Source organism: Terrapene carolina, unplaced genomic scaffold, assembly GCF_002925995.2.
Source record: "Terrapene carolina triunguis isolate 2854851 unplaced genomic scaffold, T_m_triunguis-2.0 Scaffold23, whole genome shotgun sequence".
Classification (NCBI taxonomy): domain Eukaryota; kingdom Metazoa; phylum Chordata; order Testudines; family Emydidae; genus Terrapene; species Terrapene triunguis.
Window position 1 is genome coordinate 29,637,264 of NW_020664374.1, and position 19,793 is coordinate 29,657,056.

Genomic DNA, 19,793 nt, shown 5'->3' on the forward strand with positions numbered 1-19,793 from the left:
TCACTAGACGCGATAAGTCGATCCCCAATAGATCGATTGCTACCCGATCCGGCGGGTAGTGAAGACGTGCCCTTAGGTAAGTAACCTCTCTTTCTTCTTCAAGCATTTGTCCACACAGGTCCTACTGTAGGTGAGTGACTAGCAGCTACTCCTCAAGGAGGTGGGTGATTGAGTTCCTACCTAATTAATGACTGCAGAACAGTATTACTGTAGAAGAAAAAGAGACTCTTCTTCTGGAAACAAGGCCTTTTCCTAGAAAACTCAAGAGCTCTTCGTTGGTACTGATATAAGGAAGATGGAGGCCCCTGTCTGGAAAATTATTTGTATCGGTTTGGGTTCCTCTTTTGTGACGGTGTATAGAGACCCAGAAGCATCACTGACAGGTCTTCAGAGACTGAGGCACTTTATCAGTTCTGGAATTTCATATGTCATGGCCTTCAAAAGGCAGGTCTTCAATAGTTTCCTGAACCTCTTTTGGGATACCTGATGACTGCAACATGATGTTCGTCTCATAATCACCACAGTGGGCATAGACCTGGCTGCAGTGTGAGAGGCAACCAATGAGAATTGCAGAGCTATCTTCACCACTAACTGGCCTTTTGAAGCCACCGCTCTCAGTCAGTCTCTTGTCTGTTAAGGAAGTCTCTCAGGGTATGTCTACACTGAAAGTAGATATCCGCAGCTGGACCATGACAGCTGACTTGGGTTCATGGAGCTTGGGCTCAGGGGCTATTGAACTGCGGTGTAGACTTTGGGCTCAGGCTACAGCCCAAGCTCTGGGACCTTCCCACCTCGCAGGGTCCTAGAGCCTAGGCTTCAGCTTGAGTCTGAATGTCTACACCACAATTAAATAGCCCCTTAGACTGAACCCCACGATCCTGAATTGGGGTTTTAATTACAGTGTAGACATACCCTCAGACAGTTGTAAAACCTTGTCCCATAGCATAAATACTTGAGACATCACAGACAGAACAGTGTGGCATTGAAATAGCCTTCAATAGGGCTCAAATACCCTGCTGGGCTTCTTTTGGCTTGGCCCCTTTTTGACTGGAAGAAAAAATGGTTGTACACTCTGAAGAATTGCCCACTTGTGGGGCAAAAATTAAATGGCACTCACTCATATAGATTGTGTAGATCTTCAAAATATGATTCCTGTTCTCTTTTCTTATAGAATTTGATCAGCATTAAAATAGTTAACAATGTGGATATTTAAATCATTATCACTAGACATCTGAGTTAACACCTTACTGAGATGAGCAGAGGCATTTCAAACCTCAGTGCTATTTCTTAGCACTGAGAGGTCTTAGGTAAACATCACTGCATCAGTTACACTCAGTTCATATTTTGAAGCTTTTTTCACACCTTTAAGGGATATAGATGTTGGGTGAGCTTCTGTATTGCGCCACGGAGGGAAGGACGACTGTAGTGGTGTGGGAAGGGAGGGACACAGAAGCCCATTTGTGGTTCACTACTTTGTCAGAAACTCTTGTCAGGCATGACATATTCATTACACCTCACACATTGGTGTCATGATATTTATTTAAAAGGTGATATAATATATCATTTTAAATCTAACACCATACTGGTCATTAATGTCACTGTAAAATGTTTGTAACACCTCGGTAGATGAAAATTATAGCTACTCTCTGATATTATGTCCTGGAGACTGGAGACAGACAAAGGTGACAAAACAGGTTTCTTCTATATAAAGGGGAGAGAGGAAAGAAAATATGGAAGCAGATGACCTGCCCAGGAAATAGGGTTCTGACCTCCTGCCTCCAGGTCAGCTAGCAGCTAACCTTCCTGCAGCTTTGTAAGGGGGGAGGGCAGTGTGACCCTAAGTGCATCCCAATGCCAGAGGGCAAGGGGTTCATTCATATCACGTAATGAGTTTCATCTGGCCTGACCAATTCAGCGTACTCGCTATGGTTAAAATCTGTATATAAAAGATATATAAGATATTGGAAAACTAACACTCTGATCATTAATGTTCTTGTATGATATATGCGCAGGGTGTGTACAAATATTATGAATATGTGCTAGAATTATATTCTTAAAACGTGTTTGGCAAATAATGCATAAACACAGTCTGCCTCAAAGGATTGTATATTTGAGCCCCGTCTTCAGGCACAGACAATGAAGGTCTATTTTTACATATTAGGTAAAGAAACATTATCAAGCCAACAAGTGGGGGAGGAGACAGCGTGGCATGTGTCCCAGCAGGTGAAAAAAGCTTTTATTTATCGAAGCTTTTACTTTCCACAGAATATGTTGCAAAAGTTTACTCATCTATAAAGACAAGAAGGGCTGAACCTCAAGTGATAAGCAACTGAATCAATTGACTATATGTCAATATTACTGTATTACAAAAGTGTATAGAGTGAAGTCTTTTCAGAAAGCTAATGCCACACTGATGATTAACATTTATGTATTAACACCATATGAGGAAATATGGATACTTCATGATACCATGCTTTAAAGTCTGGCCAAACAGGGAGAAACCGGATTCCTCCTAGACAGGAGAGAAGGCAGGTATTTATTTACCTGTTTCATATGTAAGTTAAGCATTATGGAATCAAAAGGATGGAAGCCCCATTTATATACAGGGGGAAGGGAAGGCCACAGGAAGAGAAAAACAGGTGGAGGTCATCCTGCCTCTTGAAACAAAGTAGTTGAACTTCTGAAGATATAAGCAGAGACAGAAGCCATCTGTGGCATCCATCACTAGATGGACACAAGGGAACAGAGCTTTTACAAGCTGAGAAAGATGGGTCCTTCTACCAAGGGAGGAGCTGAAATCTCTGGAAAATGAATATAGGTGAGAAACCCACTTACACAATGATTTTTCACCCAGGCAGATAAGAGAAGCCCAGCATTTTGTACTTCGGTGGAAGGTCCTGACCAAGGGAAAATCAGACATGCTGGGAAGAAAAATGACTGGTTAAAGAAACCATCTTGAACAAAGCCTATACCTTGCTAGATTTATTTTAGACCTTTTACATGTGTGTTTTCATTTTATTTGCTTGTAACCATTTCTAACTTTTTATTTCTTTTACTTGGCATCACTTCAGATATGGCCTCTTAATATTTTTTTTTATTTTTACTATAAACCAAATCAGAGCCTTGTTTGCAGGGAAGGGTAGATCTACCCAGTTAAATTAATAAGCTCTAATGTACTTTTGTCTCTTTACAGGAACAAACAGATCTTAATATTTCTCTGAACTATCCAGAAGAGGGCTAGATATGGCAGAACACATGGTTTTGGAAAAATCTGGGACTTGGAATGTGTTGGGATCACCTTGCTGGTTGTTACCGAGGCTGGTGGAAGCCAGAGTGGGGCTGTAGAAAAGGCTGCTGGGCTAGAGGTGCTGATCCAGGGCTGTCTAGCACACAGACACTCAGGGTGTGACCTGCATGCTGTAATACTGACTATGAGCATCCTAGGCAGAGAGCTCCAGTAGCAAAGCATTGTAAAGCCCCCAGGGTTACAGGGTAAGAGGTGACATAACCCCTCTCTGGTCTGGCTTTCACCCTAGACCCTGTGACAAATGGCTTTAAGCTACATTTGTGCCCTTCCTATCCTGGGCTGCTCCAAGGTCAGTAGAGGCCCCCAGCATATCGTTAGCCTTGGCGGCCTGTCTAATTTACAGGAGCCTTGTGGGCTGCACTGAGGCCATAGCACTGCACGGAACCTCCTCAGCACTGCATGCTCCGGCTCTGCTCCCTCATGTCAAGGCTGGTGAAGAGGTCCTCAGAGGACAGTCTTATGGCTGTCCCCTGCAATGCCTGTGCTAGGGGAGTCCTCTCCTAGCTGGGATAAGGGCTTTTAGGGCTGCTTTATACCACTCAGGCCCCTTTACCTAGTGTAAAAGGTCTGGATCAGGGGAGAAGATCTCACCCTTTACTAAAAAAAAATAATCAAAGCTTAAATTCTGGAACACAAAGTGGCAGCATGAGTGGAGGTCAGAGTACGCTATATTCTTGTATGCCATTTAGGGCTCAAAGTGATACGATTAGGAGACCTTCTGGGGGCCCATTTAAGACAAACCTTAAAGTTTTTCTAGTTTAATTCAATATTTGAGCCACTCTATTGTACAAAAATGTTTGTTTTGGGCAAGAATCTTTAAATTAGTTACTGTACGCCTACCGTATAGAGATTTGACCTTTGCTTAACTTTTGTGCTTGTATTTGCTACAGCATTCTTAATCTCATTGTAATAGGTTACACTTTCTTTGCCTATAAAAAAAATCAATAAAATGTTTTATTTAAAAAAAAGCTTCAGAACAACTCAATGCAAAAAAAAAATCAACATTAATTCAAAACAATAGTTGAGAAATCAAGCCCTCAGAAGTCATTTAGTGCAACGTTAAAGTTGAAAGCTCAATTTCAATACTGCCTCCGGTGCCTATGCCTTAAAATATGGTGTGTGTGTCTCTCTCCCCTCCCAATTAGTGATAGAATCACATATAAGATTCAATTAACAGCTACTGCTCAACTAAAACCAGAAAATAAACCAGAAATTAAATAAAAATCTAACATATAGCCACACTTAAAACAAGGGCTGGATCTTATTGTGGCCCTCCATCTCCAAAGTCTTGCAAAGAAGTTTCACCTTCTTTTCTATTTTTGTAGTGCTGGGGTAATTTTCAAATATAGCTAAGTGACTTTGGTGCTTAAGTACAATTTTGAAAAGGGAAAATTGACTTTCAATAAGACTTAGCAGCCTAGATACACAAGTCATATTTGAAAATGGGATTTTGGTTGCAAAGTTATTGGCGTGCTTTTGAAAATTTTACCTTTGGACTCCGTAAATAAAGTTTGTCTTTGTATTTCCCCCTAAATCATGGAGAATGTTATTTTAAACAGCTATAGTAAAATATTAAAGTAGATGGAAGTGTCCAATATGGCTCCCTGCGAACTGTTCTACTCAAAACTCAATGAGGGCTCCAGACATAAAACTTTTAGGCCTGGAGTATTTAAAATACATAAAATGAGGCTCCATGAAAATGGAAAGAAATGCAACAATGTAGATATAGCTTTGGAGACTGCATGTAAATTCTGTTCCAATTGTCCTTCCATCTAAAAATATTGTATAAAAATTTGATTTTTTGATATTGGGGATATTTTCTGGATTTTTTGGCTATATCCAAAGAATGAGTGTGCAGATAATTTGACATGGCAAATTTTGGTCTAGATATAGAGCTCTGATTCATTATAGGCCAAAACCGCCCTATTTCAACTGAGTTTTGGTGATTAAAATATCACTAAATAAGGAACAGGGTATTTCTACCTATGCAAGGACATGCTCCGAGTTAGTCTGTCCAACCACAGCAGTTATTAAATGGATCATCATCAGCAGGTTATTCTAATTTACGATTAATGGTCTTTTCAGTTTCCAGCCCTATTGAAATCAGGAAATCTAATTACTTATCAAGAGCCAAAACATACTGAAATAACTGAATATTTGGTTTCTCTGTGTTAGAAACTAGAGAAAGGAGACTAAGTTATGTGAAATAATAGCCTCCTCCGAGGAGTATTTGTATAGTTTAATTGCTCTGAAGTACTGTACCTGGGGTGGTTAGTAAGAAATCATGAGACAGTGATGAAACCTACTGCATGGCCTAACTTCAATCTGTGAGGCAATTATATCTATTTCCCATGATAAATTCACATAAGAAGTTTTATATGGATTTGCATGGGACTGTGAGAAGGGTGACTTCTGATGTCTTCCCTCCTCTATTTGTATCTTGAATCCTGTTTCTCTCTTTCTTTTTGTGGTAACAGAAGAATGCTCTCAGGTAAAACAGCATATTTTCCTAATAAAGTCAGTGTAAAGTTCTGTTCTCAGAATTGAAGGGCCTGACTTTTAAAGGCGCCTCAACCAATGCTTCTTGTTTGTGCTTGCAGTTTTGTATGTGTAAATTATGTCTCTGATTTGCAAACAGATATATAGATGTCTATATTATATAATCTGTGTGTACGAAGTTAAAGGCACAGAAAGGGGAAGAGGGGGCAATTTTCAAAATCTGTCCTAACTGATTGAATTCTGGAGATTTTAAGATATATCTGTAAAAAACAAAACGAAAAACAAAAAGGTTAAACCTAGAGTCAAAGAGAAGGAGGAGGAAAAGAGCAAGCTACAAGTCAAAGAAAAGAAGAAAATCAAGATCCAGAGAAGAAAGGAGCATGGTGTGGGCTCTGCTTTAAAGCCCACTGAAGTCAATTGGAGGTTTTCCATTGAATTGATTTCATTAGCCACTGCATCGGAGTCTATATTATTAAGTGAGCCAAGTGAATATGAGACAATAAAACTTTTGACCTCTTTCCTCTACATACTGCATGCCCACACATCATCTGTCCCTAAGTGCAAAGGGGAAGGAAGATAGAGCCTCCTCATAAAAAAAATGACTCCTACCCAGAAGCAAGGCTTCCATCTCCCTTAGTTGTGAATGAGGCAAGCAGCACAACATGCATCCACTCACCAATATTCTGTTTACCACCTACCTATTGGCAGACACCAAGCTAGCGGGATTCTCAGAGCAAAAAGATGTACAGCTGTGCATCGTCAATACATTTATGAAACAACAGACTGGATAGTGGGCAGTATGATTGACTAGGATTGGTTTTCTACTTTAGTATTTCCTTAAACTGATTGCTTGGTCAAGTTTACTACATACTTTATGGATAAGATTGAACTGGACAGTTCCACATGGTGTCTGTAGTAAAGAACAAAAAACATCCCATGACATCAGTCACAGCTTTTCTGTATGTCTGCATAAAATCTTTGCATAGGAAATGATCAGACTCTGAGTGAGTCCTCGCCATCTTCTCTGTGATCTACTCCCTTGCTGCTGCATCTCCAGAAATGTTACTGAAACATGGAGACACAAGGTGGGTGATATAACATCTTTTATTGGACCAACTTATATAAAAGATATTACCTCACCCATCTTGTCTCTCTAATATCCAGGGACCAATGTGGCTACAACAACACTGCATTGAACCAGAGATTAATGGAATGCTAAACTGTATTATACTATTCAGCCACTAGGTGGCACTGTATGGAAAAGACCTTATTTAAAGATAACTTTAGCCACACCTGGGAGAGCATTAAAGGATTTTAGGATGAACACATATGGTGTGTATAAACAAGCTCTGTAGCCAGTCCATACCTGGTACAGAAGTATATGACAGAGACCTCCAAGCAGAGGAAAATAAATAAAATAAGAGAACATCAAATTGCAACCTCCTTCCCAATAGAAGGGGAAGCAAAATACATGTTAAGAAATACCCCAATCTGTGACAAAATTTGGAGGAAACTGAGTGGTTAATCTCACATTTCCTTTTTCCATAGGACCCCCTATGGCTATTTCCAGGGGAAGTTGATACAGACTTTAGTTTGTATTTCTCCAAAGGCTAATTTGTTTGGTTTAATTCCATATAGAGCAGGGGAGGGCAAACTATGGCCTGCAGGCTGGATCCGGCCCATCAAGGCTTTCAATGCGGCTCACAGGATTGCCAGCCCTGTGGTGCAGCGGGGGCTAAGGCAGGCTCTCTGCCTGCCCTGGCCGCACACTGCTCCTGGAAACCGCTGGCACCACGTCCCTGCGGCCCCTGGAGGGGGGTGGGAGTCAGAGTGCTCCGTGCGCTGCCCTCGCCTGCAGGCATCACCCCCCCACAGTGCCCAATGGCTGGGAACGGGGAACCGCGGCCAATAGGAGCTTCGGGGGTGGTACTCACAGGCGAGGGCAGCGCGCGGCGGAGCTGCCTGCCCCACCCCAGTCCCAGGAGCCACTGCTGGACATGCTCACCACTTCCGGGAGCGGCGCAGGGTCAGGGCAGGCAGGGAGCCTGCCTTAGCCCCACTGTGCGCTGCTGCCACCCCGGAGCTGCTCGAGGTAAGCGGCGCCGGGCCAGAGCCCACACCCCGAACCCCTCCTCCCTGCCCTGAGACCCCTAACTCCTTGCCTTGCGCCCCCTGCTGCACCCCTCCTGCATCTCAACCCCCTGCCCTGAGCCCCCTGCCGCAACCCTGCACCCCCTGTCCTGAGCCTCCTCCTGCATCCCGCACCTCTCCTACCCCCTAACCTCTTGCCCCAGTCCTACATTCATGGCCCTGCATACAATTTCCCCACCCAGATGTGGACCTTGGGCCAAAAAGTTTGCCCACCCCTGATATAGAGTATTTATGTGAATGTGTATGGTTATATACTGATAGAGATAGACGCACACACATATACAACTGTATGAAACACCACCCAGAGCAAAGGTTTAAGATTCATAATCTAATAAAATGCCTTGTACAATTTGAAATTGAAAAGCATATTTTACAACGTGACCTACACAAAGACCCTGTTTTGAAAAAAGCATTTAAATGGCTTGAATAAATACAGAAATCTTTCCATCATTTCTGGGATGAGGGATAGATGATTGTTTTTATATTAACATTGGAGCAAAAGATGACAGTATCACGTTATGAAAGACCTGCAATTATTACTGAAATCCCCTAAATTATGAATTCATCCTGAACTAACCACAAGATTGCTCTGTATTGCTGTATAAACTTCAGGAAACAAGTTGCTATTAATGTACAACTCGTATATAAATGTTTGTAAAATTTACAAAAGTAAAGGTAATAAATTACTTTCAGATCCTATATCACTTAGACGGCATAAGTATAAATTAAAACATTGCACATAAAGACTTAAAAGTAAATATTTCAGTTATTTCCTGGCAAGTCTTAAGTTCTGGCTTCCAGATTTCTCTGAAATAGTTGAAAATATCAAACACTGTAGGAAAATATAGAAAACGATAGCTTTCAATGGACAAAGTGCCTTGGGGAAAAAGAAGGGATGAAGGAAGATACATGCTTAAATACAACTGAATGATTGTAAAAGCTATTTCTTGCTTTCTTTACTGTTACATGAACTAAAATAAGGGGAACTTTCACTTGTTAAATTATTTTACTTCGGGAAATTCTTTTCTCCTGCTTTCTCCTTAACTGATCCCTTTAAACTGATAATTTATCAAAAACAAGGCCAGTCTTAAGGGAAAATAGGACCCTGGGCAAACTTGTATTTTGGCACCCCGGCCCCCATGGGCATGGTGCCGCCCCCCATTACCCCTGGCCCCCATGGGTGCCCCCCATTTGCCCCTGTGAGCTCCCCACCTCCCCTTTGCCCCAACCCCTACACTGTGCCTCCTTCATCCCAAACCCTGCACTCCCCCTCCTGCGCCCATTTGGGTTAAACTGACCTTGATGTAGAGCAGCTGTCATTGCTGCTCCCTCCCTCCCTCGAATTCTGCTCCTCTGCACACCCCTAGAGGGCTGTGGGGGCGGGCGGGGGGAGGGGGAAGGAGTGATGTCAGGGCTGCCTGCATCCAGGTGACTTTCCCCACCTGGGCTGCATAAAGGGGAGGACAGGAGAGCAGCAGCTCTGGTGGGGAACTTAGTGTTGCTCCTCACCCCCCCCCTCACAGCCCCTAGAGAGAAGTGGAGGAACGTTGGCGGGGGGGCAGCAGTATCTGTGCATCACCGCTCCCCCTCCCCTTTTTCCTCTGACAGGAGGAAGCAGGGAGAAATCTGGGTGCCCCCCAATGTGGTGCTCTTCTGCCAGCCAGGAAAAGCTTCTGACTACACCAGCAGTGTGCACCTCTGCGCTGCCACATGGTGCCCACTTGACCATGGCACGCTTGGGCAGTCACCTGGGTGGCCCACCCCTAAGGCCGGCCCTGTCTAAAAAGAGCCTTTTTCATTGAAATTTCTTCTTCTTCTCCCTTACGCTGTATTAGGGAAACCATGTGTTGTTGCAAGAGAAATACATTAAACTAATAACTTTTCATGTACATGAAGAAGGAACTGCTTTTCAGACATACAGATCTGTATTTATTCCACACACATATTATGTTACTAATTTGGGAATCTAAACAGGTTGTTTGGGGCCAGTTTTTGTTTCTTTTGTTTTTCATTTTTTTTTAAATCCCTTCAGTTTACATTTTAATTGGAGATCTACCAGCTAGATGCTTTTTCCACCTACTAGGTCACATATCTTTGTATAATGCTATTACTAATCTTCACAGACGTAAAATGAACCTTGTCCATTTGGCTCAATATAGGATAGCTTGGTTTACCTTAAATGAATTTATCCTCCACCATTAAAAGCACTTGCTTCAGGTAAACAATGACACTATTTTGCAAGGGGTCTTACACTCATTTTTTTGGCTAGTTAGCCACATTCTAGAAAAAAATGCAGTAACCTCTTGTTTCTTTTACATATCAACAACATCATTTGTAGCCTTCCTTCCTAAAATAGGATAATCAAATGTCATGCTCCATGGTGTAATACGATTATTACAGGGTAAGGAAGGAATGTCTATTTCTACCACATACAGCACTGCACAATTGGCAAGCCCCAGTTTCGGGAATGGGTGTAATTCTTTCCTATGAAGTATAAGGTGTTGGTCACTGGCTCACTGATTTAGGATGAATTCCTTGTCCCAGTGAAGTCAAACTCAATATATCATAGTGCAAACTTCTCAAACTTTTAAAAATATGTTTATATACACAATGTAACTTCCTATATATTTCAAGGTCTATAAAAGATGACACCTTGTAGAACCACATAGCATATAAACAGGAAGCCACATACCTTGCGTCTGCTTCAGTGGAAGATAGAAAGCAAACTCCTTACTGCTGGAGCGATGCAGGACAGATGCACTAAGAGGACATATGGACTGTTCCTGATCTAATGGGGAAAAAAGGGAGAAAAAAATTCTTACACTTCAATGTCACATTCAAGGAGTGAAAATCACTGGAATTTGAAATGTGATCAAATGAGTTCTCTAATGAAAGAGCTTCACAAATTAATGTGCTTCAAAGTGTACTTTGAAACAGGAGGTGACATTTTTGAAGGGTCTCCCAGTGTTTTAATCACTTTCCTTAATATGCTGAATGTAATTGTAGATTTAAACAAGGAAATCCTGTTAAATATCTTTACAATAAGAGAGACGAGGTAATATTTTTTATTGGATCAACTACAGAAGTTGGTCCAATTGAAGATATTATGTCACCCATCTTGTCTCTCTAATATTCTGTGACCAATATGGCTACAACAACGCTGCATTTACAAGAAGATACATATTACCATTTTTTTAAATCAAAGTTTAAAAGTGAAAATCTTCTCAGTTAGAAAGGTACTCAATGCACAAAAGAAATTGCCTACGATCCAAACATTAATTTACTACTCATATGACTCACAATATCACACTCCTTATTGTATGCTACCATATTCTGGATATAAATATTTGAAGACCAAGGCAAGTAGGTGGATAAAGAAACAAAACAGCTGATAGTATAAAACATGTAAGCCCTGACAACAGCAAGTGAGTTGGAGCTAGCAAAACTGCAACATGAGGAAGAGATGCTGCAGAGGTTAGATAATGAGAAGATGCTGTTGCTGTGACAACAAGAAGTAACTGGATCAATTATACAGGCTCTGATCAGTTACTAGTCCATAAAGATCCTGCATATTTAAATCATTGTTAGTATTTTCAGATGCAGTGACATATTTCTATTTTACATTTAATCCTGAAAACATTTATACCCAGGCAGGGTAGCTGGACAATTTACGGGTATGTAACTAATAGAATCAACCCACCTGACCAGGAAGGCCTGTGGTGCATTTACAGGCATGGACATGGTGCACAGTCATGATCTGATTTAGGTAGCTAAATTACTGAGAGAGAGGGCATTTTGGATAAATCGACAATCATATTGTAGGTAGTGCAGCCTAATGGCTAGAACTGGACTGGGATTCAGGGGACCTGCATTCTCATCCCAGCTCTGCTACTGGCCTGCTGACTGACCTTAGGCAAATCACTTCCCCGCTCTGTGCCTCAGTTTCCTAATGTGGATAATGATGCTTACCTCCTTTGTAATGTACTTTGGGAGCTGCAGATGAAGAGTGCTATATAAGAGCTAGGTGTTATTATTGTTAAAACTATTTCTGAGGCATGCACTGAAGACTTGTAAGTCTAATCATGTGCCTGGGGTCTGAGCCTCTGCAGGAAGACATAGCATCAGCAAATCGGTACCTAGCTAACAGAGGTGATACTTAAAAGGAAGAAGCAGGAAAAGACGTGGGGGAGTTAATTCTAAGAACCTGAGCTAAATGGATTGACTGTGTTCAGTGAATGTGACATGTGTGTGGACACAGACATTGAGAATGATGAAATGACCTAACAAGGACAAGACGATGTTATACAGCCACTGTCTTAAGTTACCTTGAAGGTTACTCTGGAGTGTGATGTGGTCACTGTGGAATCAGAAGCCAAGCCTGAGCACTATTATTACTTAATTAAAAACCAAAAGCTATGTGACTTACTCTACAATCTGAATTAATTTTATTTATTTTTTATATTACCATATGACCCAAAATGTGCTAGGCACTGTGCAAACACAGAGGAAGAAGCAGTTCCCACCTCAAAGAGCTAAGTTTGCAGAGACACAAAATAGACAAAGTGTGGGGGACAGGGAAACATGATACAAGCAAAGAGATCTGGGGCCGGGGGGACAGGAATACATTTTATTAGCTACTGAATTTTTCTTGTTTTTTTTTAAGTGTAAATATACTGTTTTTGTGGACAATACTATATTACTGAGTTTTCAAAACTAATTCTAAGTACTCAGATTAAGGAGGGAGAGAGAAACTGACAGCCATTTAGAAAGAGATCCAAGAAAAACGGACATGAAGGAAGGTCACTGCAGTGTCTGGCAAAGATTTCCAATTTCACTAATTTAAATAAGACTAAGTGAGTGTAGAGAGGATTAATTGAGGGAAGGAGACCTAGCTTTTGAGAGTGTGTCCATGCATTTGCATGTGGATGAATTGATTTTCCAAACTTGTAGGAAAGAAACACAGAGTTTAAATCAGGCAAATACATTTTACAGCACCTCTACTGTACTGAGAAGTGAGACTATTAACTACAGATATATAGACAAATGCTCTCTCTAAACAACAAAGTTAACAGGAATGTGCCTTCATTATCCAGTCATTAAAGGACACTGATTTCACCTCAGAACCAGAGAAAACAAAACATGCATAAAACAAAGACAGTATATCTCCAACTCTCCGGTGAAACAGTGTATTTTAAAACATCCCACTGAACTTCAGCCTATTTTACCTGATAGGGGGCCACACAGGTAAAAACTATCTGACTGCACCTACAATGGGTGACTGTGAGGCTATTTTAAGGATACCCAAAGCAGGATGGGTGGGAAAAATTTACATGCTTTTCTTAAATACAATGTCAAGTTAATGGTATGGCAAGCCATTTTTATTACATCGACATACTGCAGCGGAAGGAGCTAACTGTTTTGTAACCTTACTCTGTAAAACTGAAGGAACCTCCTAATTGTTTCCCCAAGTCTGTAATGCACTAAATTGATTACAGCAAATTTCTCTCATTTGAAGCCTTCTTGCTGTGATCAGGATTTTGCAATGATCACAATAACCTTCACATAAATATTTATTCAACACTAAAGTTATTTTTCACAAAACTGTTCAACTACCTCCGGGGATATGGTTATTGTAAACTAATTACACCATGTGAAATTAAAAGCACTGGGCGATACCTCATGATGTCCTAGAAATGTGCGTATCTTAACATAACCACACTTATTAGTGGTGGACATGATGGTCGCAGTCATGCCAAAAACAACGCAACTAATCTTAGCACTTTTATTTTAAATTGATTAACCACTCTCTAAGTTGATCTGAAAAAATAATGAATTTCTTTATATCTGTGTTAATTTAGGCCAATGCTGGTGTACAAATATGCTGTGATATTTATTTCCAATATATTTTTACTGTAAGAAATATAATAGTGATTGATAAGTTGGAATGTGCACATTTGAGGTAGGCTGGACATGTGATAAGAATGGGAGAAAAACAACCAGCAAAGAAAGCATGGGAAAAAGAGGACACCAAGAAAAGGTGAGCAAGACCACGGTTACAATGGAGAGACTCTGTCAAGAGAAGTTTTAAGAGAAAAGGACTGGACCCCCAAGACCTGTCCCATGGACCAGAAAAGAGTGGCAAAGAATCGTAGTCACCTCCACTCCCATGTAAACAGGAAAAGGAGTCAAGAGGTGAAATGAAGTGATATTTTTAATGTAAACAAACAATTCTTTACATCAGATTTCCTCTAGGATTCAGTATTTAGTTCAGTTAAATAAATGAATAAAGGGGGCACGTAAGTAATAAGAGAGCAGTCTGAAAACATGTCTAATACAAGTGGCAATTTCTGCATGGAAATGAGATGATTGAGCTACTGTGTGTACAATTCTATCTTGAAAATACTATTAGCTTTAGTAATCCACAGTATGAGCCAGTATTTTAATGTCACTGTGAACAAGCCCTAGCTAAATGCCATCTCAAATATTGGTACAGGAGATCAGTTTTGCTTAAGATAAATATACAAGTAGATAATGCTAGATCCCAAAGATGAACCAATTACCATCCTCAGATGATTATTAACTAGCACTGAGACTTGAATCTTTTATTTGAGCACAGATCTTTAGTCATTTGGGTAGATTGCTTGTAAACACTACAGTAGAACCTCAGAGTTACAAACAACTCGGGAATCGAGGTTGTTTGTAACTCTGAAATGTTCAGAACTCTGAACAAAACGTTATGATTGTTCTTTCAAAAGTTTACAACTTAATACAGCTTTAAAACTTTACTATGCAGAAGAAAAATACTGCTTTCCCTTTATTTTTTAGTAGTTTACATTTAACATTACTGTACTGTATTTGCTTCCCCCCGCCCCCTCTGCTGCTGCCTGACTGTGTACTTCCAGTTCCAAATGAGGTGTGTGGTTGACTGGTCAGTTTGTAACTCTTGTGTTCATAACTCTGAAGTTCTACTGTAGTTAATTTTTTCCTGAAACTTGGAAATATTTTACCCATGAAGTTCAGTGGTTTCAGTGTCAGAGAAGATGTTCCCAGATGTTGCTTCAAAATTTGCCATTGATGAGTTGATGCAGAGAAAAATACATAGATGCTTTGAATTACATTAAAAAATTCAGCAGCCTCACTAGAAGCTGATGCTGCATCACTGACTACCAAGTTCAATGAATGAGAACTGCATGGGACAAAAAAAAAAAGCTTGAGGTTTAACTTTCGGATCTGTGTCTGCACTCCTTTGTTCTTTCCTCTTATGTTGGCACCATTATCGTAGCCCTGACCTCTCGTGTCAGCAATCACAATTCCCGTATCTTCCAAGCTTTTTAAGAAGCACATTTGTCATACCAGCTCCTATAGTATCGTCAATGTCAATACATTCTAGAAAATGCTCTCTGACAGGCACCATTGCAGGGATATTTTCACTAGGTTCTGTTGTTGTTACAAAACGCACCATTAAAGTCATTTGTTCCATACGGCTGATATCAGGCGTGCAGTCCAGAATAACAGAGTAATATCTTGCTGACTTCAGATTTGCCACAATCTTCTGTCTAACTTTTGTTGCCTTTAACTGTATGATCTCATTTTGAATTGTTTTTCCAAGGTAGTGGTGTTTGTTCATTTCTTGGGTGGTGACTCTTCTTAGATGATCCTGGAGTACAGCATCAAACTCAGCCATCAGCTCCACAATTTTAAGGAAGTTTCCATTGTTTGTCACATACAGCTGATCTGAAGTGCCACGCAGTGCTAGGTTTTGGGTAGCAAGCATTCTCACAATGACAATGAGACTTTTCAGAACATTTTGCCAGTAAAGAGAGACTGATGCAATCTTCTCTTGATGCTGATCATCTATGGTGGCCTTTAACCTTAGTCTCATCTCAAACTCTTTCCACCTATGGAATGCTCTCTGGTGATTTGCTGCCTTCTCATGGCATGCCAGATTTTTCGCCAGATTTTTCCAGTCCTTTGTTCCTGTAGAACCCAATGTGGCTGGAACATTAGACTGGAAGAGTCTGCAACAAAAACGATATGCAGCATTCTGGGTTTTTGAGTACATAAGCCATGGCCTCTCCACTTTGTCACCATTGGGGATTTCACGCCAGTAATGTGTTGGATGGAAACTTCTATTTTCATTGTCTTTGGGGAACATAAAATTTTTCACTTGCTGTGGCCCATGGAGTACAAGGAAGTCCCTCAGGTTAGTGCTCAAGTGGATCCGGAGTCCTGGATAATCTAGACTTAAGGAACTAAACTCAGCAGCAGCTGTTTCTTGCATCTCCACCACACTCTTCTCTGATCTACACTTTTCTTTAGGAATGTCCATGGTTACATCCATTTGAGATGGAGATATGGATGCTGCAGTAGCTGCCAGGTCACCTGCACTCTGACTGACTGGAAGATCAGGCATCTTCTCACCACTCACATCCTCACTGAGGCCGGAAGGCTCACCGTGAACATTTGTGTCTATGTATCTCAGGAGAGCTCCTTCCTGCTTAGATAGAAAGCAAAGGAAGCTTTTCTTTCTTTTTCTGAATGCTGCCCCAGAGGGATGTTTTCTTCTTTCACTCATGACTGCTGTTCTGTGCCAGCTATAGTGGCTCTCAACACTCAATTGAAGGGGACAAATAAGCAGGCTGGTAGCAGGGCCTGAGTGAGGGAAGATATCAGCGTCTTAAGGGCCTAACTGGCTCCTACTACTTCAGTTGACTGCCTGTTCTCCTCAAGTGGGTTCATGGAAGCAGCAGGAAACAGGAAGCTCCCTGAGAAGCTGGTGTGAATCAGTCCAGGCTCATGGGTGTCCTAAAGAATTACATAAGAGGCTCCTCCTCCTCTCTATCCCTGCAGCTCCTGCTGCTTTCTGTTATTCCCTCTCACCTTTTCTCCTGCCTGCCTGTCATGTCTCTTGTGCCCTCCTTCCTCCAGCATAGCACTCCATCATCTTGGTGCATTGTGATAGACCCAGGCCAGTTGGGTGAAACAAAGTAGTAGAAAGCAGATATACTGGCCACTGGATTAGCAGTTTTCTGTTCCCTGACTGACCAGGGCAGGGGCTGCTCCAGGCTAATGAGAACACCTGACTCCAATTAATCTGCAGAGAGTCAGGTGAGGCCATTGAGGTAATGTGAATACTTGACTCTAATTAAGGCCCTTTTTGATACTATAGAAGGGCTCACTCCAGTCAGACTGGAGAGAGCCAGAGGAGAGGAAGTGTGGCTGAAGGGCTGGTTAATGAAGACACCTTCAAGCCATTGGTAAGGGAGCCCTAAGTTAAGGGTGAAGAAGAGACAAGCGGGAGAGCTGTGGGGAAGTGGCCCAGGGAAATGTAGTAACTCTGGCAGTGGAAGGTCGGCTGCCAACAGCTGCTGCCATTAGGATCCCTAGGCTGGAACCCAGAGTAGAGGGTGGACCTGGGTTCCCCCCAATCTGCCACTAGAGAAACACCTCCTGGGAGGGGAAGTCAGGCTCCCGTCAGGACAGGAGGCTAAACTAGGGACAACAGAGACTGTGGGAGTTCTCTCGCCAACCTCCTTGCTGGCTTATGATGAAAAGGGCTCAGTAGACTGTAACCCTGGCCCTAGAGAGAGAAGAGCTACGTGGAGGGTTGCAGTGAGCCACTGAGGCTAGCATCAGGGCCGGCTCTGGCTTTTTTGCCGCCCCAGGCAAAAAAGCCTCCGGGGGGAGGGCGGTGAGCCCCGGCCACGGCTCCGCTCTCCCCCCGGCGGCCAGAGCGCCGGGGGCAGGGCGGCAAGAGGGCGGCGAGCCCCGGCTGGGGCTCGGCTTTCCCCCCGGCGGCCAGAGCGCAGCGGGCAGGGCGGTGAGAGGGCGGCGAGCCCCGGCTGGGGCTCGGCTCTCCCCCCGGCGGCCAGAGGGCAGGGGGCAGGGCAGCGAGCCCCGGCCAGGGCTCCGCTCTTCCCCCGGCGGCCAGAGGGCAGGGGGCAGGGCGGCAAGAGGGCTCGCCGCTCTCCCCCCGGCGGCCGGGGGGAGGGCAGGGGGGGGAGGGCGGCCAGAGCGCCGGGGGGAGGGCGGTGAGCCCGGCTGTGGCCCCGCTCTCCCCGGTGGCCGGAGCGCCGCGCTGCCCCCCTCCAGGTGCCGCCCCAAGCACAAGCTTGGTGGGCTGGTGCCTGGAGCCAGCCCTGGCTAGCATATACTGCCTAGAAGCGCGGGACCCATGGGGACAAGGTCGGAGCTCTGCCACAGCATCTAGAGCAGAGAGAATACATATGCACCAGCAGCAGACATAATTTTCTACACTCTGGGTCCTAGTGGCACCCCTCCTTCCCCCCACAGTCTGGCACCTGAGGTGGCCGCCTCAGTTCACCTCATGATAAGGCCAGCCCTGTATAGACAATTGAGGTGAAATGTTGGGCCCACTGAATTCAACACAAAATTCCCATTAACTTCAGTGGAGCCAGGATTTCACTCCTGGTACATATAAAAGTTTTATGGTTTCACTTTCTCTATTTTTTGTATCTGTATAGAAGTGTTAGAGTGGTGCTGTCATTTAAAATTCACAAGTACAGAAATGGTGCTTATGAGTGTTCTTGGTTTGGTAAAACTTGAGAATGAAAATGATCAGTCTTCCATCCCTTGTCAATCTGATCTCTATAAACTAGCTACAGATTGAACCAGAAGAAATGCAGCACTGAATCATCTATGATGTTTGTCAACCAATGCATATTGTCAGGAGCGCCGCCAGCTTTTCTGCCGCCCTAGGCGTCGGAAGGTCCCGTCCCGAAATGCCGGCCCCCAAAGAGGCGGTGGAAGGTCCCGCTGCAGAAATACCGCTGCGGTCGCCGTCTCCCAAATTGTAGTGCCCTAGGCAACCGCCTGGGTCGCCTAATGGATTGCGCCGGCCCTGCATATTGTAATTTGCCATTTACAGACTTTTTAGACATTTTTTTCATACATCTAGGGCAGAACTCCTCATACAATAATTATTGCTTCACAGTTCTTTTCATGTTTTGAAAACCATGATAAAGCCAACTTTTTATGAAAAAAATTCCTCTAACACACTATCTAAAATAGTTACACAAGTTTTGATGTTTAAGGCTCATACGTCTCTAACTTAGATCCTCTATTTCCCCTGTTGCTGTGTTTAATTCTCTTAAGAAGTGTTACATGGTCTAAAACACAATTTGTAAAGATCACAATCAATCAAACAATTCATTCTGCCGGCTGACTTGCTACTTTCTGTCAGTTTCCCATGTAGTTGAGTTCTACCCCGATATTGTTCTCCTAATCTCCTTGGCAACAAGTGTGGTGAGGCCAATGCAAGAGTATGTCCACTAAATAAGGGTATGAATTCCAGTAATGTACTTTAAAGCTAATATATTACCTGAAAGGCTTCAGGGTGTTAAAAATGTGGGCTCTTACATGACTAAGCCTACTACTGTAAACTACAATTTATTCCTGTTCAATAAGACAGATTTATTTACAGACCTGGGTAGATCTATTTGGTTTTGGTTGTCAGATAGCATAGTCATTTCTACCCTTAGGATTAATATTTTTCAAGAAAATAAAAGGTTTAAAGAATCACTGGAACTAGTGGCCATCACTCTCAGGGCTACAATAATAAGGGTTTAAGTCTCAGTGATCATTCAGGTGGTTTTATTACTTGATATGCTACTAAAAGCCAATGAGACCATTCATTTTAATGCATAAATTTGTATATGTATCAAAAAACCCCAAACCCAAAACAACGCTCCCTCTCAAACCCAGACTTTGCATCTAAAATATTTGTATTTAACTAACCCCAGAGGCAGGATTATTACTAATGGTGAATACTATGGCAGTTTTGTATGGACATTTCTGATTCATTTGTATTTTTCTA

The 19,793-nt window shown here is 42.5% G+C and overlaps 1 protein-coding gene across 1 annotated transcript in view; it reads right to left on the reverse strand.

Annotated features, from left to right (window-relative positions):
- The window catches only part of LOC113406192 (cilia- and flagella-associated protein 47-like), a 691,445-nt gene that overhangs the window by 122,033 nt on the left and 549,619 nt on the right, over positions 1–19,793 (reverse strand). Inside the window, exon 54 of the mRNA XM_029910955.1 lies at positions 10,650–10,745. Within this exon, the coding sequence (XP_029766815.1) occupies positions 10,650–10,745 (96 nt within the window). The remainder of the gene's footprint in view (positions 1–10,649; positions 10,746–19,793) is intronic.